Raw genomic sequence first — 26,475 nt, 5'->3', positions numbered from 1 at the left:
CCTTCTTGGGACTGGGCAGCTCTCCAGGGAATGGAAGAGAAAATAATAAAAGAAGATGTAAACCAGTAAACTGACACCTTGATTCCATTCAAAGAAGGAATAACCACTTCAGGAAAGAGGAAAGTGGACACCAACTTCCCATCTTTTGAAAATGTTTCTCCAGCAAGACTCCTTTCAAGGCAGTAACCTCTCAGTTTGGGCCCTAAACTTAGTACTGAAGTTTAGCTTTATTCAAGAGGATTTACTCTTCAAGGATGTGAGACACAAGAAGAAACTACAACAAAACTACAAGGACGGCTGGTTTAAGATTTATATCTTAGTTTTAAAACACAGAAGACTGACAAATCAGACTCCAGGGATAAAAGATTCCCAAAGGACTTTATGTCCTTTGGAGACCCACAAGAGTGAGGTTTTTCATCTCTTTAATTAGACTCCAGATTTCTGCTCCACGAGTTTGGACTTTCACACTGACAAACTTTAAATACTGTAACATATGCAAAACAGTAAGTCTTCTGGGATACTCCACTTCAGAGAGCAAATGGCAATGTCACTTGGGAGAAAAAATGAGACAGTGAGGTTTGGCAATTTTCTCCCTGAAGCAGCAATCAGATACTTGAGGCATGACTTAACTATATTTCCAAACCCAATACAGTCAATATTTGCATATTAAGATTGACAAAATCATCACTTATCATATTAAAATTACATTCTTACTGTAGGGATGATCAACGTTGACTTTTATTGTTTTCTGCAAGGAATGCAGACATAAAGGTTCTAGCTATGCCAATTCATCTCCATTGCAGTTCTGGCAGTGGAGCTTTCTGGCTCTTTTGGACAGTCCTTTGATCTCTCCATTTTAGCCAGCTGGAAATTAAGAGTGTCTTCTGCACTGCTGAAAATCTCTGATGAGACCACAGCATGTTTGACCCTTGGCAACCAGCTGCAGCTATCGTGTGTGGCTGCAGTGCTGAACAGCTGTGACTAAAACCTGTTGGGCTTCCATGAACAGGGCACATACCCTGTCCTGTCTTCTCAGCAGGTATAAATGATTTGCTGCATCTTGAGTGCACTGGGCAGCACGTATACACGCAAAAGCATGTAATTCACATGAACTGTCTGTCTCTGGTGCATCAGCTGGAAAACAATGAAAGCCCTGTCTCTTGTAAGAAGCAGCACACTGCTGAGGGTTTTGGCCAATTTTACTCTTCTGCTTCTAAATGTGAAGTGATATTGATCTTGTACTAGTATCCACAGTCAGCTTCACTCCATTTATCACCATCATGCCTTCACTGCTCCTTTCTGTAAGTGTGCACATCTATGGAAGCAGAACCCATTCAGTCTCTTCTCTTACAGCAGACATACAACAGCAGTGAGCAGAAGAAAAAATAATTCATAACTCCCGGTATCTCGAATTTCTCTCCTCAGGGCAGATTAACTTGGACAGCACACCCTGTCTATTGTATCTCATTGAAGCTTGGTTAAAGTCTGCTTGCTTTGCCTGATTTTATATTTGCCCTTTCTGCTCAAACTGAATGAGTTTATGCACAGCTTTGCAGTTTTAAATTCCTTCTCACCTCAAACATATTATCCTTTTCAGGCTTTTTGCACTCCTAATAACCTTATTTATATGTGACAATTTTATCAGAGTGTTACTGTAACCACCAATATTTGTAACCAGACATGCAAGTAAACACTGCATAAATCCTGAAATGGAATTGCTGCTTGTTCAGTCCTCTCCTTGATCTCAGAAAACAACATTTAGCCCAGAAAGTAGGAAGACAAGCCCCTCAATACCTAGCTAATTTAATTTTCCCCTTCATTGAACCTGTCTTCTGACAAACAATTAGTGAATGACTGTTATTTCTTGTTCTTACTGCTGGTAATTTAATTTGCTGCTTCATTTTAATAAAAAAAAATAGTATGAAGATAATTTTTAAGTCATGGCATTTTGCAGACCTATTGAGTCCTCCTCACAGAGAGGACAGAACTGCATACAGCTAAAATCGAACTCATTAGCTAATTGGTTGCTGTGGTCAGGATTAGTAGGCAGGCTTCTTTACTCCGAGTCAGGTGCCCTACCCACAGCTCTGTATTACCTCTTAAACTTGCAGCTGAAAGCCTAGGAACATGGTGCTAGTAGAAAAACCAATTGGTTGGGAGTAAAGAAGGAAAAGCATGCTGTTAAATCCCAAGAAAATCAGCCGTCTGTTTTATCCACATTTCATTTTACTGGTAGCCATGTGAAATCAGAGCCAAACTTGTTATCCTCACATGTACTGCAATCCCTCACTACATTGCAGAGCCAGAAAAGCTGAAATGGAAAGGGGCATATAAATTAAAGGTGGCGTATCCCTACTTCAGGTAGCATTAGAAAAGGCTTTACCTGAGGAGTTCAGTAGTGACCCAACCCTAAATGTGAAATAGCCAGTTGAACAGGCAAGTCCAACAATGGACTTGATGGACCCTGCAGAGTTCAGTTTGGCAGCAGTACCCCCGGACATGGTATTTTGCTGGCACCTGGTATTTGCACCAGCTACTGTGAGCACAGGAATCCTGATCATAAACTGAGTATCAGAAATACACGTTAACTGAAGATTTGACACTGAAGTATGCAATGCAATCTCTTACACTGGACTGCCATACGTGGCTCTGGGAGGGAGGGAAGTTCCCTTCAAGCTAAGAGTTTGCTGTTATCTAGAAGTGGAATTTTTTTCTCCCCAAGGTTGGCAGGTGGAGGGAACAATCTGTTCATCTGTTCTACATTTCAGCCTTTCACAACTCTGTAATTATTCCTTCTGCCCTGCTTGAATTGCTTGCTGAACCTTGAAATTTGACTGGTAAGTACTGCTCAACTGGAGTGTGTACTACAGCCAGCTAAAAATCTGCACAGATCTCCTCTAAAAGATGGCATCCAGCATGCTTCTCACTCTCCTAATGAAGCAAGGCACGTTCACAGTGCGTGTGCTGCCCCATTAGCACTCAAACACTTGCTGTGGCAGTTTGTATGGAAGTATCTGTGAATGCCTTGACAAAAAATTACCATAACAATGTACAAGGGAAGGTAGAAGTACAGAGCAGGCATGTGTGCGTGTGTCTGTGTGTGTGTATCCACCTGTGTGTTAGGGAGTGTCTAGACACAACAGTATCATTCAGCCAAGTCATCTGAAGCAATTCAAAACCTTTGCTTGCCAGCACAGTCTAGGCTGTACCACCTTCCATTGTAGCCATATAAAAATAGCCTTGAGTGCCAAGAGCCATCAAAAAATATTGGATGTTCTGTTGATATCCTTTGCAAAGCAGAAATAGTATCCATTTGACTTGATGTCATCTTAGAAATAGTGACACTGGCAAAATTAAGGTTAGTGGTATAGTCAGTAAGAAGCTGATTATAGGAAGAAGAGGGGCAAAGGGATCCTGTAATGACAACAGGGGATCATTAGCTTGCAAGTTATTTGAGAAATTCTTCAGGGACTGCTGTTTGGACTCATTCTACTGCAAATTTCCTTTAATGACTGTGTTGTGAAAAGTGGAAACAGTATGCAGAAACTTGGTGATTAGCTCAAAGTTTACAGGCACTGTCCACACAGAAAACGATGTGACTCTGAGAACTGGAAGAAAGTATATAAATGTAAGCAGTTTAGACTCCAAAGTCATCCCTTTGTCAACAATAGCAGGAATTTCTGCTCTAAGCTGTAGATCAGTGGTTGAAAACTGCTAAGACAGTGAGGCAAGTGTTTTTAACTGGTCCCAACAGACGTAGACGTCACTAAGAAGACAGTGATGTGAGGAGGGCAAGTGCTTTCACAGGGAAGGTGCAAAGCAAGATCCAGAAGCACAAGTCATACTAGTGAGATGTCCTGTAGGGTCCAGCTGAAGTCCAAGAAAGATTAAATCAATTTGGAACAGGTGCAGAGGAGGACAACTAAAATAATTGTAGGAAAGAAGTCAAAATTACAGATGCTTGACATATTTAGTCTAACAAAATGAAAGCCAAGAGGAGTACAATTACTATACATGAGTATGGTATGAATGCTGAAATCCTGAGTGGCCATGCTTGCCCAAGACCAAAGACATTTAAACTGATCACAAATACATTTACGACAGACACGGGAAGACACTCAGTTTTAGAAGAGGGGGCTTCTATTGCTAGTTTTTATGTTTGAGCTAGAGCACCATGTATGGACACAGAAACTACAGTGTTCCTGGCATGGCTCTGTTTCTGGTCACCAGCACTGGTTCTCCTGGGGGACTTCAACCTTCACCTGCTGCAAAGGTAAAGGCCATAAGGGAGATTTCTGGAGGGTGCCAGGCATAACACAAATGTTGGATGGACCAACCTGGGGTGATGCAATCCTGGATGTGCTACTTAAGAACAAGGAAGAACTTTTCAGGACTGTGATAGTGAGTAGGAGCCATGACTGTAGTGATCCTGATACAGAGGAATTCAAGATCCTGGGGGTGGTTAGAAAGATGAGCAGTCCTGGACCTTATGAGAGAAACCTGTGGCTTATTCAGGGAAGAGGTAAGTGGGAGGCAGTTCTTCTGAGAGCCAACTCTGAAGGGCAAAGGAGCTCAAAAGGGCTAGCAGGCTTTAAAGATAATCCTCTTCAGGCACATGAAAAGTCCATGCTGATGCTGAAGAAAAAACCCCACAACAGATATGTCAGGAGGCTGGCATGGCTAACCAGGGAATTCATGGCAGAGAATGCAAAACAAAAATGTATATGGGTGGTGGGAGTTAGGACAGGTTATGAAAGAGGATATAGAAACACTGCTGAAGTGTGCAGAGGTGTGATCAGGAAAACTAAAGCTAAGCCAGGGTTAGCATGGGATATGAAAAGCAACAAGAAGGGCTTCTGCTGCAATGTAAATAGTAAATCAGGCAAGGAAACTACATGCTTTCTGACAAATGGGTTGAGTGATACAGTAACAGCAAATGAGACAAAGCTGAGGTACTCGGTGCTGCCTTCATCTCAGTCTTCACTGACACTGTTCCCAGGTGGTTTAGCCCAGAGACAGAGATCAAGGAGCCGAGGAAGTCCAGTATGAGAGGACATTCAACTTAGGGCTCTCCTAAGAAATATTGGGCCATACATGTCTATCAACCCTGATGAGATTTGTCTGAGGGTGTTGAGTGAGCTGGCTGATGTCACTGTGAGGACACTCTCTGTTGTCTTTGAAAGGTTGTGGAGCTTGCAGGAGGCACAAAAGACTAGAGAGCACCAAATGTTACACCCCATCTTTAAAAAAGGCAAGAGGATGATCTGAGGGACTACAGGACAGTCATCCTCATTTCTGCCCCAGGACAAAGTACGGACCAAGTCCTCTTGGTAGCCATTTCTGGCCACATGAGAAGCCAACACGGGTGGGGACACCAACACTAACAACATTGTCAGAAATACCAAAACTGTTTCTGTAGTTTTCATACATTTACTGTATTATCTGGTCATTGGAGACAGTCGAATAATGACACTCTCTTGGTCCCCTTAGGGGCTGGCAGGCTCCCCAGCTGCTTGTCCAGCCCCAGTTTTGCTGGCTCCTGGGGCACCCTCCTACAGTTGCCGGCAGGATGGCCTCTTCTTCAGAGGTGAAGTGGTCTCAGGGCTGCCGGACCTTCTCTTCGGGTCTTGCTGAGACACAGAGGAGTGCCAGCTGCCCCAGCCGGGAGTGGAGGGTCCAGGCACAGACTCCTCCGCGTCCTCCTGCTGCACCTCCCCGGGCAGGAACAGGGGCACAGGGAGGGCAGCCAGGATCCTGATGAAGGGCAGCTGATGAGGTGCTGGGGAGCTCTTCTGCCTCAGATCTGCCCGGGCTGCTGGAGGGGGACAGACTGGGGGCAGGAGACCCCCCCTTTGGAGGTAGCAGGATTGGGGGCAACTGCGGGGCCACCCTCCCGCTCCTTGGCAGCACGGGCGTCCACCAGGTCCCTCGGATGTTGGGCCTCCCCACTGCACCGGCGCACAAGTGTCAATCAGCTGCAGCACAAAGATGCTCGTGTGCTGGCCCACAGTAGCCTGCAGCAGCTGGAACAGGGTTTCCTTGTCGAGGCCAAAGAGGTGCAGGCTGGACAGGATGAGCCCCTGCGCTGCCTCTGCTTCCTGTCAGACACTCTCAAAATGAACACCCGAATGTGCGGACGGAGGCTGCTCACAAGAGCCCTGGGCACTGGCCCAGCACATGTGCCTGAGATGACTGCAGCATCACTGCCCACTCCATCCCCCCATCTCTTGTGCCTGGCATCAGTGTTTCACTACAGTTACCGAGGTCTCAGCCCTGTCTTCCCGGGGCCCCATCAGGTCACTGGCCGTGGCAGACATCTCCAGGCTCATATGGCAAGAGGGTTCACTTGGTAACGCCTCGTGCCTCCCTGGGAGGCTGCAGGACAAAGTCCCATGGGCTCTCCCCACGCCCCAGCACTGCTGGTCGGCACTCTGGGCTCCCCTGTTTCATCCCACGCGCAGGTACAGGCACCACTTGGATTGCTCTCAGAGATTATCTCTCCTATCTGCAGTGGGGGGAGCTGGGCAGAGGTGGTGGTCTCTGCTCAGCACCCATCAGGCCTCATCCGGGTACTACATCCTTTTTGGGGTCCCAGAGAGCAGATACATGGGCAGACTGGAGAGGCTCAGGGGAGTCCTCTGGGACTGAAGTACTTGCCCAGCCAGGAGGGTCTGTGGGGCTGGGGATGGTTCAGTACAGAGCAGAGAAGGGTTTGGATACCTCACAGCACATGCCATTGCCTATGGCATTGGAATCAAGGGGGTGGGGATCGGCTCTTCCCAGTTGGTGCATGGCAGCAGGGCAAGAGACAGCGACATCAGCTGAAACTAGAGGTTCAGCATGGTTAGAAGGGGAAAAAAATTAGACTAATCAAGCACTGTAGCAGGATCCAGAGAGGCTGTGGGATGCCTCTCTTTGGAGGTTTCCAAAGTCTGGCTGGACAAAGTGTTGAGCACCAGACTCTGAATTAATTCTTGACCCGACTCCAAGTAGTAGTAGCTACCCACCTTCCTGCAAACTACAATGCTTCTGTGGTCTCTGTGACCTAGGAGTTAGTATTGGTTTACATACAGCTTTATGTGGACAGACTAGCTACACATACAAGTGAATTCCTGATGAATCCAGAGACCTCACACTCTCCAGCTGTCAGGTTATGCATATGCTAGGAAAGCAACTTACTGCAGCAGCTACATTACTCCACAGCAGATGGCCTGTACAAGCTATGAACACTGTGACAAAAGCCTCAGAGCATAGCGTATTGTTCCCTTTTATTCAGCAGTCATGATAAAAAGCAAAGTGTTGGAAAGTGTCTGCTCAAAAATCAAGTAATGCATAAATCCGTAGTCAGGTCTCTATAGAAAGATGTATATTGGTGTCTAATTCTTCACACCACACTGGAAAAGATTAGTCTGTGTGTAAGGCAGTACAATTGAGGCCAAATTTGTTTAAATGAGTTTTAACTGCATTTTGATTAAATTAAAATACTTTCAGATAACCGCAGTAATGACTGCAATATGATTAATGACTCATACAAAAATAAACTGATCTAATTTATTCATAATAGACCCAGTTAGACCCGTAGGATTTGATTCATTATTTTTCAGACAAATATTGTTCTTGGAATCAATGTTCCGGATTAATTGATGCCAACTTCTGATGTCATTTCTCTAGGAGTTTTCATAGTGCACTGAGCAGTCCATTCTGTAACTGCTCGGTCCAGCCTGAAGTTGGGAAGACCCTCACTGCGACATTGTCAAATCACAGAAATAGCAATGGGCTTCCCTGATCACATGATTTGCCATTCTAACATCTCATGCAGTAATTTGCCTTGCTTTGGAAATATTCAGATGTCTGAACTTTCCACAGCAGCTCTGCAGAACTACAGAAAGCCAATATGCACCTTCTGGCTTCCACTTGTGCTTGTTATTACAGTGCAGATAGGGACAAAGACAGGACAGAAGGTCAGACAAAGACTACATATTAAAATAGTGGGCAAAGAGTCTGCACTCTGAAACACTGTAAAATCCCCCTATAGCAACAACAGCCCTTACTGCTAACAGACCCAGACATCAAATAACTGTCCTCAGACATACACATTGGCAACTGTCAAACCCAAAAAATTTTTATTCCTTTCCCTTTCAACCATCTAGCACTCCAAAGAAACCAGTGATTAAATAATGAAACTTTTCACTAATAAAAAGATTTGTGCATTTCCACACAGCATTTCTTGGAGCATACAGGATTCAAAACTTTCTTCTCCTCACTGACATGTATTCTTTATGCATACACAGATTTACAGAGTTTAATTCTGATGCCCAACCAACAGCCTTTTCCAGGCAACGACACTGGTGGGCTAAGCTCCCAGAGTCACTAGCCATGACTGTTACAAACCTGGAAGATGACCTCTGCTTTAAAATGCTTTGGGTAACATGCAGTATGCAGGCTGGTATTCAACTACAGGCTCCCATATGGCCTTTCTTGGCAAAACTCATATCCTGGAGTAGCAAAATGACACCGATATGACTGCAAAGAGAGGCTATAAACAAACGAAAACATATATGAAGGGGTTGAATTCTAACTGCAGGCACAGCGCTGGTGTGAAGCTGGGCTGTCAGGAGTAATGCTCTAGGAATAGCTCTCAGGGGTGGCATGCCTTGCAGCCACTCCCTGAACTGAGATTCCTCTCCCTACCCCTTATCCCTTGCTTCCTTAATACATGGGGTAAGACGAATTAACTGTGATTTCAAATTAGGAAGTTCAGGTACAGTTTCTGCACTTAAATCTCCGTAAAGGATAAAAAAAAAATAATTGAGAAGTTTGCTACTGAATGAGAAAATTTATGGTATGTTTAGGGAAAATCTGCAGATTAGAGTCAGCTGAGAAATCTTTTGTGGGTTTCCTCATGCCTGGTACTAGATTTACTGATGGGAAATATCATCTAAACATTCCTAAAACAACTACCACACCCACATAATTAGTGTAATAAATACATAGGCCTGTTAAGATGATAGTGTAATGCACTTGCCATGCTGTTATTTTATAGTGAATTCCTCATATTCTTGGGAGCTGTTTGAGTGCCAATCAAGCTAAAAGGTTAACAACAAAAAGCACTTACTCTCCAGACAAAAGACCCCAAGTGGGAATCCCTACCTCAATATCAGTGCCCTTTTATCACTAAAGACTGGTTTTCATTTTGATCTCATGCTAACTTTGTTCCAGTGTGTATGAACTGCAGTTGCCTCTATGCAGACTCCAGTGCTAACATCCATGTTGTCCAAGTGCTGATGAAAACTCTAATGGGAACTTGATGCTTCTGGGTGGGCTGCTGAAAATGTATGCATGGATTTCCCTCATCCAAGGGAGTAGTACTGCTTCAGAGCAGGATTTCTCCAAGTCTGAAGGCTTCAGTCCCTTTTGATGACTTTTTTCAGACCTTGAGGCATACAGGCATGAGAGATCACTGATAAAGCCAATAAAAATTGTCATCCAGTCCCTCTTCTGCCTGCAGCTGGTAGAGACTGAAGTGGTTACAGCTACCTTGCTGCAAGTTACCATTGCTCCTCATATCTGACGGTCTAGTAAATTGGTTAAACTGAGCAGCTGCTCTTTACTACCATGACAAACACAGTGGGAAGCTGCTTCAGTGTTGTCCTGCACAATAAATGAGAATGAATGTGGAAGGTTGGTATCAGTTTCATGCCTCAAGTAAACCTCTAAATTATTCTTGTAGTGAAAGAAATAATGCTGCCAACAGGAGACAGATAAAGCTCCTGAGTGCATGCAGAATTAGATTAAGGGTGAAATAATTTATACTGAATCAATTATTGCAAACTGGAATCTAAGTACTGGTTCACCTACTCCAGCAACATGTTTGCAGCTGATTCAGCCTTCCTGAAAGTTGCACTGGCATTCTCTGCTAATACATATTACAGAGAAAGTAAATGGAAGCTCTGCATAAATGTGTGTGGAACAGAGACCAGTCAATTCAATGGAAAATCTCACTCTAATGGAAAAATATACATTATATCCTAGGTCACCTCCAACTAATTCATGCTCATTTAGTGTCAACAGCCAGTGGAAAATGCCTGCTTTCGAAACATTTTTCTGGGATAGGTCACAAGTTGTGAAAGGTGTAAGTGCTGCCTTTCATTAAGGGTAAGGAGGGAGCTCTTCATGTTACTGCCTGCCAGTCACTCTGCTAATTTCCCTCACCTCTCCATTAGCAGTGTGTGCTCCATTTGATCCAAAGCCCCTCCAGATTGTGCTGCACTTCTGGAGTCCTTCTGCTACTTTACTCCTACCTGAGTAACAGCTCTTTCCAACAGCCAACACAAGCAGAATCTTTCCTTTTCCTCCCATACCTCTGCTGTTGCTCATCTGCTGGTATCCAGCCTCATAGGCATCCACTGGCAGTACTGCCCTCTGCATTTCTTCCCCCAGTTCAGCATAGCCAGTACAAGCTGCTTTCTCCACCCTCAGGGCCTTGGGCAGGCCGTGTTACTGTTCCTGTCACTTCTCACTTGCTTTTGAAAAGTCAGCACTCACCTCCAAAAAGTCTGAAACATAACTTCTGCGATGAATGTGCTGCTTTCTTGCAAGCACCATTTCATTCCTTGCTTCCTTAGATTGTCAGTTCTCTGGGATGAGAACCACCTTCATATTCTTTATCTGCTATTGGTTATTATATCCGAGTAGGACTTGTAAAAAGTATGGTAGTGCTAATAATGATTAGCAGGCTTAATAATATACAAGTATCTAAGACAGTGGGATGACTCAGACGACAGCATGCAGGCACTTACTGCAAGTTAGTGCAGAGACTGAATGCACTGATTTACCACGAGCACTGACTAATGCAAGTATTTGCCTTGATGTCTGCCAGAGTAACTAGACAAACTGCAGTAAAATGCAACAGGGATCTTTCTGGTGGTTGAAGAAGTGAAACACACATACTCTGGTGTGAAAGGACACAGACATGTACACACTGATCTTGTTACGCACAGCCCTGGACAATGCCATTGGGTCAAAGGGTCCATAACAATCAGGGTCCCTGAAGCCAAGAGTATGCTCACAGCTTTGAATCAGTATGCGTAGTGAGAAAATTCACTCAGTGATGAGATCTGATCAAAGATGTCTGACTTTCTAAGCAGGGTCTTAGCCTTAGGTTCTGCCTGATGGACTTCACATGTGCGAGGCTTGAAGGTGTTACTTTCTCAGGTTGTTGGGCATATTACCCTGTTCAACATTTTTCTTGCTCACTTTCTTCCTCTTTTTTCTCTATGATACAGTTCTTCTCAGGTCTCAAGGCTGTACTACTTCAATGGCCAGTAAGTGACTACTATTGAATTTTTTATAGCCTTCGGTATGCTCTTTCAGCCCACATCCATGTTTTCAAGGCCTATACTTGAATGTTACATCAGAACATGAGACACTGTTACAAAGCCTCTTTTCACAAAGTAAGTTCTCACAAGAAGTCAACAAGCATAACAGACCCTGGTCCTTGGCCTCTCAAAGTTAGCATAAAGGCTGTGGTCTGTTACCAAGATCAGCAAAACTGCTTCTACTGGTCCACCAGCAGCCGAGAGAATCAGGTCTCTGCACATTTGCTGTAAATAAGCAGGCTTGCATCAGACCCGTTTACAGTCTTGGCTGTCATTCCCCTTCCCTCAAATGTAACATTACTGGGAGAGACCGAGGGGGTCACAGACGTCAGCTGCTAGTTCCTGTGGGCTCCACAGCACGTGTAAGCACTCTGATGAACTACCAGCAAGACCTTAAGCTTTGGATAACTCTTTCAGTCAGAGAGGGGACAGTACTGACTCACGCCCCACTCTCTGTATGGTTTAAATGTGCGCACCTTTCCAACTTCCAGAAGCACTGGGGTTATGCAAGGAAACCTGGATACAGGGCAAGGTGTACCAGAGGCACAGATATTTTCCAGTTATCTTCCCTACTACATTTTATTTGCACTGTGTTTTCTTCCCGCTCTGCAAGAGTCAGCTGTAATTAATGGCTTTGCCTAGTAACGTAAGACATGAAAACATACACCTCCATCTGGGAGACAGCAGTTACTGGGGAATCATGGACAACTGAAAAGTGCTGAGCAGGACAAAGCCATGGTGGCCTGAAGTGGAGTAACTGCACCAGGGAGATCAAGTTACTTGGAAATGAAAATCCAGGAGTTCTGAAAAAGAAGAAGTAATCATTGTAGCACATTTGCCATCAAAATCTCCTTCTAACTTTTGGGCTTCATTTCACATATCTTTCAAACCCATGTAAGTTAGTTTCTAATTGCATGGAAGAGGTTTGTGCGCTCACTAAGTCAGCACACAAACTGTTGTAAATGAAGTCAGTAAGTGTGGTACTGCAGTCTGAAGACAGGGGAATTACCCAAAATACTTCAGACGTGAAATGAAAAAAAAACAAGCTGTCAGGGAGAAGCACTATGAAACTAAAAGACGAGAGTACTCTGGGAAAAAAAGACAATCCTCAATTCTGCAACTGATGGGAAGCAGCCTGAAGAAAGATCTGGAGAGTCTTTTTATGAAGCTGAATTCTATGGAACTGAAGGGGCTGAGCTGGAAGAAACACCAAGAACTTGTTTATTTAATTTAGGCCCCATACAGTGAGTTGTCCTAAGCTCCTGTACCACTCAGCAGGGGAAAAACAAAACCACAGCTTTTTTTTTTTTTTTTTTTTTTTTTCCTTCTACTTGCTCGAAGTTGAAATAAACGGTCAGGAAAAACTTCACCCTTAGCAGTTCACAGCCTTTGGAGCTGATTCCCAAATTATGCTGAGGCTTTGATAAGCCCTCACAGCAGAGCTAAACAGCTACCACATGAATGAACCCTCCCCCACCACAAACTGGGCAGAATTCTTTCATACTACAACCAGCAACCACAAAAATCAGGATGAGTTGTTTACATTTAACATAGTCTGAGCAGAAAAGAGTAGTGAAACGGGTTCAAACCCTCAGCACAAGGTACTTCCATCTGCATGTCAAGCTCAGCACTTACATATGCTGGACTGCTGAATGAGAAGTTTAAAAAAGTCCCTTTTATTTCATCTGCAAAGTACAGAATTAGATCTGGTATCAAGCAATAGTGAAAGTGAGTGAAAGCAAACAAGCAACATATTTTAAGTTGTAACCACCCATGCAAAAAATAGCAAGGAATTTTATCTCATACGTCTTTCTTTCTTTGTTTGCTTGTTTAAAATGGCTCTCCATGTGATGCAAGCAAGTTATGCCAAGCTGCCAAGCATGTTGGATTCCTACTAGCTATAGTCAGCAGTTTCTTTTTGGTTGCGAAAGCCCTAAGAGGCTTTGGCTGTCTAGCAGCTGTGTGACAGAGCCTGAGGTGGATGATGACAGAGGCAGCACCACCAGCTGCATTTGCAATACATGCACACATTCACACACCCCTGCAGGGAGAGGTGTCTCTCACTTTCCCTTTGTATTGTAGTGCAGCCTGCTGTCCCCTGCTTGGCTGCACTGCTGGTAGGAAATTGTTATAAAGCCAAGCTTACTGCAATAATGAGATAACAGATGTTTTTTGTTACAAACACTGCGTTGACAATGCATCACAGTAGAACTTCTCAAGGTATTACACAATGCTAAGAAATTTGGGGTTTAATTACATGATAGTATTAAGTTAGTCTAACGTAAGCATCCTCTTTTGCAGAATGACTGCCCTGGCTGCAAAGAAAATGCACTGGGGGATCCCACACCTACTGACGGATCACCATAGGATGGTGTCTTAAAAGCACCTGGCTTGCCAGTCGATTGGACATTGAAATGCATGCTGGGTTACCATAAATACTAAGAAAACTCATCCCTGGCTTGACTTCCCCCCGTGGCAGTCCCAATTATAGATACATATACACAAATAGACAAAGATTAAGGTTTAACACTAACATTTATTAAGAGGGAATACATGGAAAATCAGAAAGAACAGTAAAATGAAACAGTTAGTAGGAATGCAAGAGTACGACGTTCCATACTTAGAATCCTTATGGCAAGCAAGAGGGGAATCCCCATGATGGATGGTAAGGTAGAAGCTTCTGTGCAGAAACCATCCTCAAAGCATCTGACAACTTTGGGGTCTCTGTAACACCAAGTTATCTTCCCAGCTCAGTATAAATTTTGTAGGGTTATATACTTGTTCTCCAGAAAGTAACATCAAGCTAGCTCCCCCGTCCTCTATAACCTTTGACCTGTGCCACAAGGTACATTCACAGAAAAGTTTCAGCAACAATAATGTCAAGGTCTAAGGCCTCGCACAGGAAAAAGACTAATGTCATCCTGTATCATATCCATTCAATTCACTCCATTTAAATTATTCCATTTCCACCAATCCCAACTGTTCAACGGAGTTCCTTTCCTATTCACCTTTAAGTAACAAAATGCAAGTATTTTTAACAGGTATGATTTTCCTTAGCAAAGTTACAATATAAGTAAAAGCAACCAGAGTAACAATCAACAAACTTTTATAACATTCCCACAGCCATGAGGTCCACAATCCCCACAAAAGTATGACCTCTCTATTGCATCCCACTGAAGCTTTGTTAAAGTCTGTTTGCTTTGCCTGAAATGATGTTTGCTCTTCCTGCTCAAACTGGCAAAAATGGGAACTAGAGGTACAGCAGATAAGCAGCTGATTTTATGAAGAAGAGCTGCAGAGGGATCTGTAATGACAGCAGTGGATCATTAGCTTGCAATAAGTTATTTGAGAAATTCTCCAGGGTCTGCTGTTTGGACTCATCGTATTGCACATTTCCTTTAATGACTGTGTTGCAAAAAATGGAAACACCATGCAGAAACTTAGTGATTAGCTCAAAAAAGGCAAGAGGATGATCTGAGGGACTACAGGACAGTCATCCTCATTTCTGCCCCAGGACAAAGTACGGACCAAGTCCTCTTGGTAGCCATTTCTGGCCACATGAGAAGCCAACACGGGTGGGGACACCAACACTAACAACATCGTCAGAAATACCAAAACTGTTTCTGTAGTTTTCATACATTTACTGTATTATCTGGTCATTGGAGACAGTCGAATAATGACACTCTCTTGGTCCCCTTAGGGGCTGGCAGGCTCCCCAGCTGCTTGTCCAGCCCCAGTTTTGCTGGCTCCTGGGGCACCCTCCTACAGTTGCCGGCAGGATGGCCTCTTCTTCAGAGGTGAAGTGGTCTCAGGGCTGCCGGACCTTCTCTTCGGGTCTTGCTGAGACACAGAGGAGTGCCAGCTGCCCCAGCCGGGAGTGGAGGGTCCAGGCACAGACTCCTCCGCGTCCTCCTGCTGCACCTCCCCGGGCAGGAACAGGGGCACAGGGAGGGCAGCCAGGATCCTGATGAAGGGCAGCTGATGAGGTGCTGGGGAGCTCTTCTGCCTCAGATCTGCCCGGGCTGCTGGAGGGGGACAGACTGGGGGCAGGAGACCCCCCCTTTGGAGGTAGCAGGATTGGGGGCAACTGCGGGGCCACCCTCCCGCTCCTTGGCAGCACGGGCGTCCACCAGGTCCCTCGGATGTTGGGCCTCCCCACTGCACCGGCGCACAAGTGTCAATCAGCTGCAGCACAAAGATGCTCGTGTGCTGGCCCACAGTAGCCTGCAGCAGCTGGAACAGGGTTTCCTTGTCGAGGCCAAAGAGGTGCAGGCTGGACAGGATGAGCCCCTGCGCTGCCTCTGCTTCCTGTCAGACACTCTCAAAATGAACACCCGAATGTGCGGACGGAGGCTGCTCACAAGAGCCCTGGGCACTGGCCTTCCACCCAGTGGCTGTGAAGCTACAGGGTGGTGGAGACTGCATGCAGCTGGACAGCCAGGAGTTCCTGTTGTCGGGTGGACGCCAACAGAGGGTGCTGCAGACGGTGTGACAACATGCTCCTCAAAGTCACTGTCCACCCGCACTGAGTGCAAGATGGAGGTGATCCTCCTCTTGCAGCGGGGGCACTTAGGCTTGCTGTCAGCCCACCACAGGATGCACAGGTAACAGAACTGTTAGAGGCACAACATCACATTTGGCAGATGGGACAGCGGTTGTCCAGCTCTGTGGCCATGCTTGCCACCCTCTGTGGTGGGCTGGGGGAAGCTGGGGGTGTTGAGCTGCTCCCTCTCACCAGTGCTGCAGCAGCAGGTGTCACACTAGAAAAGTAAGAGAGGCCACGGTGAGGGTCTGGCCAGGGGAGGTCTGGAAGAGATGCCCAGGTCCCTCAGGAAGGAAACCCTCCCGTCTCCCCAGGGTGAGGTGTCCCTGCCCAGCTCACCTCTGCTGCTGCGCGCGCGTGTCCTGGGTGCCCCCGCTGCCTGAACCTGGCAGGGCCGGGGAAAATCTGGGGTCAGACAGAGAGCTGCAACACACAACTCCCTGAACACACCACCAGCACCAAAGGGCTCACTCACCACTCCAACATCGCGATCTTGCTCAGCCAGAGTGCAGGCATGGGCCAGCTGGGTGAGAATGGGTGCCTGAATTTAAGCAGTGAGGGACGCATGGCCACAGTCTGTCACTCAAGGACATCATTCCATCAGTAGGTGACACCACAGCCTGTCTCTCAGGGCAACCCTTGCCCACAGTGATTGTCCCAGGTAAAAAGCTTGAAGCATTAACTACATGGGTCAAAAGAAACAGGTAGTCTTGCCTTAACAATGAAACTATTTTGATCAGGCAAAGAGGTTGGGATTGAACTGTTAATGGTGCTATTGTTCAGTTCACACTAGATTAAACCATTAGCATATTCCAAATCTGAATCTATACGCATAACATCTTGCTTTGACATTCCCTCCTCCACGCTTGTGGAAGGTGTTAGCAGCTCTTATGGTTCTGATACTTCAGATGAATCTAAACAAACAAACAAAGCATCTGAAAAGTTGTTTCATTTGGTGGTACAACGGCTGGCATTTCAGCCATATTCTCATCCCTCATTGGAGGACCACTCTCAGCAAGAGCTCGGCAGCACAGCCACCTCACAGTACGTGTGCCAGCTAGGAACCACGGAGCAACCCCAGTGCCCGGCCACCATGGACCTGCCAGCCACCACTGACGTGCACCACCCAGAGCCAAAAGGGGCTCCCTCTTATTGTCTAAAACATTGCATATTCATCTACCCTAATATATATGCATCACTACTCTGAGGATAGGGAGGGAATATTACAATTAGTTCCAAGAAATCATTAGCATAGCCCCCCCACCCCAAATCCCTCCTGTTGCGCTTGCGCAGTGCTCCCTGGCGGTCGTGGGCAGGGGTCTGCAGATGAAGGCTCGTAGTCTTCTTCACTGTGTTCGCTCGTTGACCCTTCTGCGCAAACTCAGTCCTGTAGTCATGTACACCTTGTCCTTGAAGTCTGGTCTAATTTGCAGCTCCTTTGTCTTCATGACTCAGTGGTTTTAGTTCCTCTCTTATCTCAAGAGATACCAGAGATGGCACATCCTGTCTTCCTTCCATTCAACCACAAGGCAGTTACCGTCCTTTGATACGGACCGTCGATGGCCCATCTTGTTCTTCCTCATTCCATTGCAGAGGAATTACCATCCTTTGAGGGAGGCCATCTGGTGAGCATCCCAAGAAGGGAGGGGGCTATGGGGTTAGTGTGGGCGTCCCCTGAAAAGGGGGGGGGCTATCCAGTTACGTGTTTCCTCAGATTAGACACACAGCCTCGACGACCCGACACCACCCACAGACATTCTGCAGAAGGCCGATGCCTTCAGGCCCCCCCGCTCCCTATAAACACGTGTGTGTGTGTGTGCATGAACAAACTGCTAACAACAATTTGTAAGCAGTGTACATCCGTACCCATACGCGCCCGCTTTCCCCTCCCCCTCCCCGCCCCTCATCCCTCTCCGGCACGCTCGCCCGTCGCGCCTGCGCAGTGCGAGCAGCGCCCCGCGCCTGCGCACGACGGGAGACCCAGGTGGCGCGGCAGAGGCGGGTCGGGGGTGACACCCAACCGGGGCGTCTGCGCATGCGTACCGCGCCCGTCTGCGCCCCGCCCCGCCCCTCGCCCCGCCCCGCCGGGGTGTGTGACGGACGCCGCGGGGCCGCGCGGCGCAGGCCGAGCTGTTGCTCCTCCCCCTGCTCGTCCTCCTCCTCCACCGCCGCCTTCTTCTACTCTTCCTCCGCCTTCCTCCCCCTTCCTATCCGTCCAGCGGTGCTGCAGGGAACGCGGGCGCAGGAGTGCGGCCGCGACGGGCGGTCTGCCGCCGCCGCTATGCAGATCACGCTGAAAACGCTGCAGCAGCAGACCTTCCGGATCGACATCGACCCCGAGGAGACGGTGCGGGCCCGCGCCGGGGCGGGAGGGCCTCGCTCCGTCCCCTCCCGGGCTCAGGCCCCGCTCCCCCTTCCCGGAGGAGAGAGCGCGGCCTGGGCCGCGGCCGTGGGGAGGGCTGAGGGGGGGGCGTTCCCCTAAACTCGGGGCAGGGGGCGAGATAGGGAAAGGGGGAGGACGGATCCCTCTGGAGGAAGGGGAACGGGGGGCGGGAGGGCAGCGTGTGCGAGGGGAGGGGTCACCGAAGCATATGTGAGACTTTGGGGCCGGGTTTGTTCGGGGTTGGTGTGGTGGACTCAGGAGAGGGCTTGGGGGTGCGGGAGGTGTGGAACGGGACCGGCCGGCGGAGTGGGGGTTGCGAGCTACACTGAGGGGGAGAGGAGCGGGACGCTTCCGTGTGTGGTGGGGGCAGGAGGGATGTGGGGTCCCCTTTTTGGGGGACGTGGGCGGTCATGGGGTGACCCCGTTTCCTCGGGGCGCAGAGGGGGCTCTTGCTGGGTGAGGGTGAGTTTTCATAGCGGGAGAAGAGGGGCTGTTGCAGCCAGCCCCCCAGCCGATGGATTTCGTTCGTTTTGGATAAGAACCCCCAGAAGGTGGATGGGAGAATCGCTCGTGTTGTGCTCTGGAGGAGAGGAGCAAGAGGGCTGTAGGAAGCTGAAGTTTTTCCTTTCAGAAATATAGATGCCCACACCTGTGGATTGGTGGGTAATGGAGCAAAGTAGTAATATCTACTGTTTTGTATTGGGAGTACTGGGAATGGGTTATGACCTCTTGCGGGGGGCACAGTGCTGCAGAGGGGAGATGTGGTGCCTGCTCTCTACGGATTCTCGACTAGAAAGGAAATGTCAGGGGAGTTGTAGGGCTCTTCTCTGCAGGAGTGTGTACTGGAGAGAGGAGCTCGTGAGTGTTTGCTCTTGGATGCATCCCCACACGATTCGGCAGGTGTATACTGTGTTTGATGAAGGAGGATGATTGCGGGGAGGCTTTATTGTTTTGCCTACAGTGTGAGCTGCAGTGATTGATCTGCACTTATAAGGTGAGTGAGGGAGTGCATGTGCGATTCTGCTAGCTGCTGCAGGGTGAGTGGTGATGTCTTCTGCAGAGCAGGCATTTGGGTGTGTGGTGGTTTATTATAGAGTTAGTTGCCTTTACTGGCAGGCTGCAGTGACTGATATCTCTGTACTTAGGAGACTGGGAGCGGGGGAGAGGATGCATTTTGTTTGTAGGTAAACGTTTTCTGTTGGCACAGGGGTGTCTGCTGAAAAATCCTCAGTGAAGTACAGTGTTCTGAGATGAGAGGAGGGGCCTTAAGTGAGTTTGCAGGGTTGGAAGTTGCCTTGTCACTTGCCTGAGCGTGGATGGTTGCCTCTAGTAGCCAGGTCCCAACATCCTTGTGACCTTCCTTTGAAAGATTTGGGGAGTTTAACATCTGAGGGCATGCCTGCAGCAGCTTTTCGTGTGTCATCTTGGTGGTGAAACTCTGGAAACTATGGAACATTGCATCTGCTTTTATAAAGTCTGTTGGTTTGCCCTCTTCCGCTTCCATCTTAAGGAAAATAAAGGACAGCAGTTCAAGTCAGACCAAGAGTTCATTTTGTTGAAGAGTGTGACAGAGGGAGATGGCAAATGTCTAGCTGAAGCATGTGTTAGAAACCTTCAAGTATTCAACAATATGAGTTTTTACTTGTGACTGAGAAAAGTGCTCTCTTCATCCTTTCTCTTGTTCTCTGTATTCAGTAAGGTCCTGGGAAATTAAATCAAGGAGAGGAATGAAGGAATGTTGCCTGTCAAAACTGTCACCAACTTATGAGACAGCAAAATGCATTAGCTAGAAGTTGGATTATAGGAAATTACACTGTATTTGTGCTTACAAATGTAGTTGTTACAGTAGCTCAGTAACTGAAACAAAAATGCTTCTCATGAGCATAATGCTTCAGGTTTTGGCTTGGAACTGGGTGGTAAGATAGAATAAATGTGGGTAGGATTTGAGGAGAACTTGGTTTTAAAGTGAGCTGGGTGAAGCCTTGATCTTATTAGCTGTAGAGGTGAGGAGGTGAAAAATATATTTACATTTCCTTGGTCTAATTTTTAGAAAATTACAGATAAATGCTTGTTGAAAGTGTTGTAAATCATAGAATTTAATAAAGAGAAGAACACTTTTGAGCCTTCAGTTAGTAACCAACTCTTAAAATTAGAAAATGCTTTGAAATGTTATCTGTTAAGCAAGTGTTAAGCAATAAGTATATGTTTGAAAGTTCTCAGTCTAAGTTTGAAAAATACAAATTTTAGCCAAGTGCACTAGTTTAAGTTAATTTTCTAACATCTTGAAACAAATGTGTCTGTTTTGCGGAGTTCAGGAAGCATTACTTTTAGTCTTTGAACCATACCAGTGTGTTTCTCTGCTAGAGGTAGGCTTGTTTACTTGGAGCTGTGCCCTATACTGTGACAAGGCCAAAAATCATCTAGTTGTGATAGGCCCAGGAGACTTGTTGCTCTAAAATTGGATTCTGATTCTAGCAATTTCTCCCCTTATTCTCAGTACGAAACTAATCGGAGACTTGATGTTACAGTGCAAGGTAGTGTTCTAACACGAGTTTATGCTTGTAGCTGAAAGTTGTCTTTAATAGAAAGGAGTATCTAAACAAACCTGCCAGTGAAAATTTGAAGCAACACGCTTCATAATAACTAATTAGGATAGTTACAGCTTTTACACAAGCAGCTGATTCTTTTTTTTTTTTTTCCCTGCTAAATCAGACACTGGCATTTTAAAGTTCAAAAAATGCTTGTAATAATGTAACTTTAGTTTTGGTTTAGTTGTGTTTCAAAGTATTGGCCCACTGAGTATTTTGACTGAATAAAAATTAGACTTGAAGCATGGAGTATTCTTGTTTGTGTGAAAGTGCTAGACAAAAACTGTCAAATACGTTGTCTGACTAAAAAAGTTGGAAATATTTAGCCTCAGGCCTTATTATTTGACAAGGCTTATCCTTAAATGGAGAAATTTTTGCACGCATGGTCGTTTTTGTTAATTATTGGGGGAAAAACATCTGGAGTGCATGGGAGTCAATGCTGTACTCATCATGCTCTGTAAAGGGGTGGATTCACCCCTTGTAGTCACTGTAGTGTTCTGAGCAGGGCAGTTCAGTAATTCAGCATTCAGACTTACCCGGGATAAATGAACGCTTGCATTTATCTTTACAAGTTGCTTCTGTTTCTTGAGAGTAAATATGCTAAACACTGTGTTACGAGTAAATAATAAGCCCTATATGAAACTGATGCAGACCTGTGTAGTCACATCTCTTGTCTGAGGTGACAGGGATGACATTGTAGGCTTCTAAATCTAGTGCTTCTGTTATAGTTATCACTAGGTAGTCATGAAATAGTATTTAAAAAAATCTTAACAAACATTCTTAACTTCCTTTGAAAGTGATATACCAGTTGAAACTAAGTCTGTGCTTTTTCTTTTTCAGCTTCCCTGTACTGTTAACCTAAAAACACAATTGTCAAAATGGAGAGAAGTGCGAGGAATATTCAGGATGTCAGTAGTCTTTTGGCCACAGTCTGTGTCATATAACATGGACTTTCATATTTCATTGTTCTGCCACAGTGTTTGAACATCCAGGAAATGCCTGCTTGTTTAACACCACGTCAACAGGACACTTAGTTGTGGAAATTTGAACTTCTTTGTGTTTATGCTTTATTGTTAAGCATGTGTATGGGGATTTTTGGATGCCAACATCACACCCCTTTGGTGCTGGTAGCTCCTGATGTTTAAGTTTAGAAATAAGTTTAAAAAGTTTGGGCTAGATACTAACTGAAGCTGTATTAAATGTGAGGGGGAGTATGCTTCAGCAAAAATGGAGCAGGATCCAAAGGGTATGTGATAAGGAAAAAGGGAGGTTTGGCATATAATTCATTTTTCCAGATGAAACTGGTATAATTCAGGGAAAAAGAGATCTACTGTAATTTTTCAAAAGACAGTGTCATAGCAAAGAATTTGTATTTTCTGATTTATAGGGGTTATAAGAAACATTTTGGCTTTAACAAGAATGATGTGGTACATATAAGGGAGGTGGTACTTAATATGTATGTGGGGGGTCTCTGTGATAAAATGACAAGTGACTTTAATACTCCTTTGAGAGTGCAGTGATAAATTTCTCAATTAGTGTAGGCTATTGTCGGGACGGATATAGAGTGTGATTTGTGAACCCATACGAGAGCGAATACTATTTGTGAACCCACAAAATTTTTATTGGTTACATCTGTTTGTATCAGCTCAGTATATTGAGAGCTATAATAAAGCATCTGATAAAATGAGATGACTGTGGGAAGCCTGCTTTCAAAGCATACTTTTAAAGCTTGCTTTCTATCAAGTCTTTTTCTGTTTGTGGCTAGGAGAGATACATAGAAGCAAATAATGGCTTGTTGCAAAAGGCATTGATCATACTTCTTAGAGCTCTCCTGGTAAACTGTGGGTTTCTGTTGGAAACACACCTCCTGACCTAGCAGCATTAGTGAAGAGTAAGGGTTAACACAATTCAATATATAAGTGAATGAACTGTAGGTAGTAGTACATTTATAGCAAAGTGATTTTTTTTTTTTTTTTTTTTTTTTTTTTTTTGGCGATATAAGAAGATATAAAAGTAATAGATTTAGTTTTGGTCACATTAGTTTTGCTGTATTTGTAGTTACTGTATTTGTCAGAAGAATTAATTTTAGAAACAGTTCTGCAAGAGCCAGAGAATATTGCTGGGTGAAATGGTAAAATGTGAATTTGAGGCTTTTAACCTATGAGGAAGTATGAATTTACTCTGACGACCTTATTCTTACATGTGTTTTGGTGCAGGTTAATCCTGCAGCAGTTGCTGATAAGATGATTGTTTTTATATTTCCCTGAGAGTTTTTAATCTTGGTGGTTAGAGGAAAAGTGCTCTCATGATCCTGTTCAAAATTCATAAATATTGTTCTAGCTTTAACATGTCTTTCCGTCTCAAATCCTGCTTGTTTTCTCTGATTCTCTGATTTTACAGCACGTATCTTTCTCCTTTTCTAGAGGATTGTTATGTTGCTCTTGCATCTTCTTGGATTTTATGGATGAGTGTATGTACTTGCATACACAGTCAGAGGAGGTGTGAATTAGAAGGGCTCGTACTTGCTGCTTGAAGTTTGATAGATGACTCTGCAAAAATGGTAGCTTCAGAGATTACCAGAATAAGAGTATCAGGGAGGGTTTGCATTTTTTTTGTTATCATTTTTATACTTCCTTTATAGACTGTAGAGTTTTCGAGTTACATTGTCTGATAATTCATGCTTATTTTGTTAAATGTCTGGGGTTTTTGCTAATGCTTTTCATTGGTAGCTAGTTTTTTTTTCCTGGCTAGAGTTACAATTTTCAAGCAAGGGAAGTTATTCTAATTCTTGACTGAAGAGTAGGCTTTCACGTATTCAGGAATATTTTCCTTAAATTCTAGAGTTCTAACATAATTTCCAAAAAACTTTGGGGAGGATGACATATACCCTTTACAATTCAATGAATGAAAGGTTAAGATAATAAAATTATTGTATTTATAATTTAGTCTCATATTAGAATATGCTTTTACATGTTAACCATTTTTCAAATGCAATGGCTCTGTCACTGTCATTTTACAACTTTTTTATTTGGAATGTTCATATCCAGTTGAGCTGTCAGCAAGAAAAAGTTAGGTTTGTACTTTCAATAATTTGTAATGTTATGTGTTGTATTTCTCAACATTCCACCATTCCCAAGGTGACCAGTAAACTTAGAATTTAAATATACAGGTTGTATGCAGTTGCATATAGCTCTGCACATAATTGTGTCTTCTATTTAAAGTCTATTTTGCAGGCATGATTGGTAAGCAAAGATATCAGTCCTTGATACAGATAACAACAGGCTGGAAGGCGTTCCCTTTGGAATTTATGGGGAGCAGAGAGTACATGTTAATTAAAGACTAATAAGAGCAGATGACCATACTACTGTCTACAGTCTTATTGCTGCCCTTGTGCATACAAGGGCATGTTTACTGGCAACGCTTTTGAATGTATTTTAATTGTATTTCTGAAACATAAGTAAATACTTCCTGAAGGGAAATTTACAGGGCTATGTAAACTGATAGGACTGAGGGATATGGTTGACAATGTCTTCTCCCACCAAGGGTTGTAACTTTGGTCACTGTTTCAGGTAGAATGCTTGGATGGAGTGGGCTCACTGTAATAAATACCGTTTTATTTTACAGTATCTGGTAAAGTACAGCATGTTTTATCTGTGCCCTGTAAGAGCCAGATCAGAGGTCTCAGCGACTGTCATGGTTTAAACCCAGCCAGCAGCCAAGCACCACACATCTGCTTGCACACCCTTCCTCATCTGGGGGATGGGGAAGAGAGGTGGAGAGCTAAAGGAAGACTTGTAGGATGAGATAGAGACAGTTTAATAATTGAAATAAAATAAAACAAAACAGTAATAACAATAATAGAAAGTACAAGCGGGTAATACACAATGCAGTTGATCACCACCTGCCAACTGACACCTGGCCCGTTCGCAGCTATTGATCCTGAGAAACCAAGATCCCAAACCCACAATCCCGGAAGCAAGAGAGAACGCCCTACTTCCTAGCCACCCCTCCATTATATACTGAGCATGATGTTGCACAATATACAGTATTTCATTGGCCAATTTGGGTCCGGTGATCTGGCTGTGCTCTTTCCCAGCTTCTTGTATACCTGCACATGGGCAGGACATGGGGAGTTGGAAAGTCCTTCATCTCTTAGCAGCATCTGAATACATCAGTGTGTTATCAACATTCTTGTCATAGCAAATCCCAGCACTATTCTAGCTAAGAAGAAAAATTAACTCTAGCCCAGCCAAAATCAGGACAGTGGCTCTCCTCTGCAGGCTGCCCTGCAGGGAGATTCAAATAAACTTGAAAAGCAGAGGAAAGGACCCATGACTGCTATAAGCATACTGGGTCAGGGTGTGGTCTAAAGGATAACTGACTCTAGTTCTCCCTATCTCTGTCATTCCCTGTGTTTTTGTATCAGAGGCATGTTAAGCTCAGGGAAAGGAACAGAAGTGGAGTGGAAATCCCTATTGCCATTCCCCCTTCCTCCTCCTTCCCCCTCCCTCCCCACCTCCTCCAAACCTGAATGTCTGAGCTTCACACATTGTATTTCTAACTTGGTTTGTACTTGGTTATCTATGTGAATGCCATTAATGCGTAGATAAATAAAACTTATTTTAGTCTTCCAACTGGTTTGTTAGTAGCAGTACTGGGAAAGTTGGGGTTCTTTAAAATGTCTTTTTATAATTACTTAAAATGTCAATTTTGCTCATCTTCAAGCCACTATATTACTTTTACACCTGTTGTGAATCAATCAGTTTGTGTAGAATATGCTTGTTGTAAAAATTGTCTGCTTAATGGTACTGGAGGATTGTTTATGCTAATCAACATGGCCATGCAGGTGGTGCTGATAACTGAGCATTTTTTTTCCAGTTGCTTAAAGCTCTGCTTTATGTTGAAATCTGGGTTCATGTGTTAGTACAAAGCTGCATGTGTGCAGCTCTTCTAGTCACTATTTAGCATCAGAAAACTGGCCCTAGTTTCTCCTTAAAGAAGGCTTAGATCAATTTTGAAATGCAGGTTAGAAGTGTGTAGAGGTCAACTTTAAGGTCAGTAATTCATTTTGTTGATCTCTGGACAATGTGTAACAACAACTACTAGACTGATAAACTTCACCTAGGTGTAGATGAGCTCAATTCTGGAGAGGAAATTAAAAAGTCAGAGGTAGTTGCTCAGGAAGTATGTGTCAGAGCTGAATTTGGATTTCTACCTTGCCAATTTGTCGTGGTTTGGGCCTGGTTGGCAGCTAACCACAGTGCAGCAGCTCTCTCTCACTTTCCCTCCAGCAATGAGAAGGGACAGAGAGCCAGGCTTGGGGTCTGAGATAGGACTGGGATGGGGAGAAAATTCCCCTTTATGGTCACGAGCAAAAGGCAGACTCGTTAGGGGAGATAAAAAAAGAACATATATTTATTACAGACACTAACAACACATAACAGAGTAGGACAGTGAGAAGCATTGCCACATCTTGAGAACACCTTCCCCCCACCCCTCCCTTCTTCCTGGGCTCAGCTCTGCTCCCGATATCTCTACCTCCTCCCCCAGTGGCGCAGGGGCAGGGAATGGGGGGTGCAGTCA

General features: G+C 44.9%; 1 protein-coding gene across 2 annotated transcripts in view; it reads left to right on the top strand.

Annotated features, from left to right (window-relative positions):
* The first annotated feature begins 18,006 nt into the window (after positions 1 to 18,006).
* The window catches only part of RAD23B (RAD23 homolog B, nucleotide excision repair protein), a 47,883-nt gene continuing 39,414 nt past the window's right edge, over positions 18,007 to 26,475 (top strand). Inside the window, exon 1 of one of the 2 annotated variants that reach the window (XM_042787825.1) lies at positions 18,007 to 18,268. In XM_042787825.1, the coding sequence (XP_042643759.1) occupies positions 18,203 to 18,268 (66 nt within the window). In that variant the 5' untranslated portion in view covers positions 18,007 to 18,202. The remainder of the gene's footprint in view (positions 18,269 to 26,475) is intronic. The other variant, XM_042787826.1, reaches the window with a different exon arrangement.

This window comes from Tyto alba, unplaced genomic scaffold (genome assembly GCF_018691265.1).
Source record: "Tyto alba isolate M040663 unplaced genomic scaffold, T.alba_DEE_v4.0 Super-Scaffold_13, whole genome shotgun sequence".
NCBI classification, from domain to species: Eukaryota; Metazoa; Chordata; class Aves; order Strigiformes; family Tytonidae; genus Tyto; species Tyto alba.
This window is presented reverse-complemented; position numbering and strand designations above follow the sequence as displayed.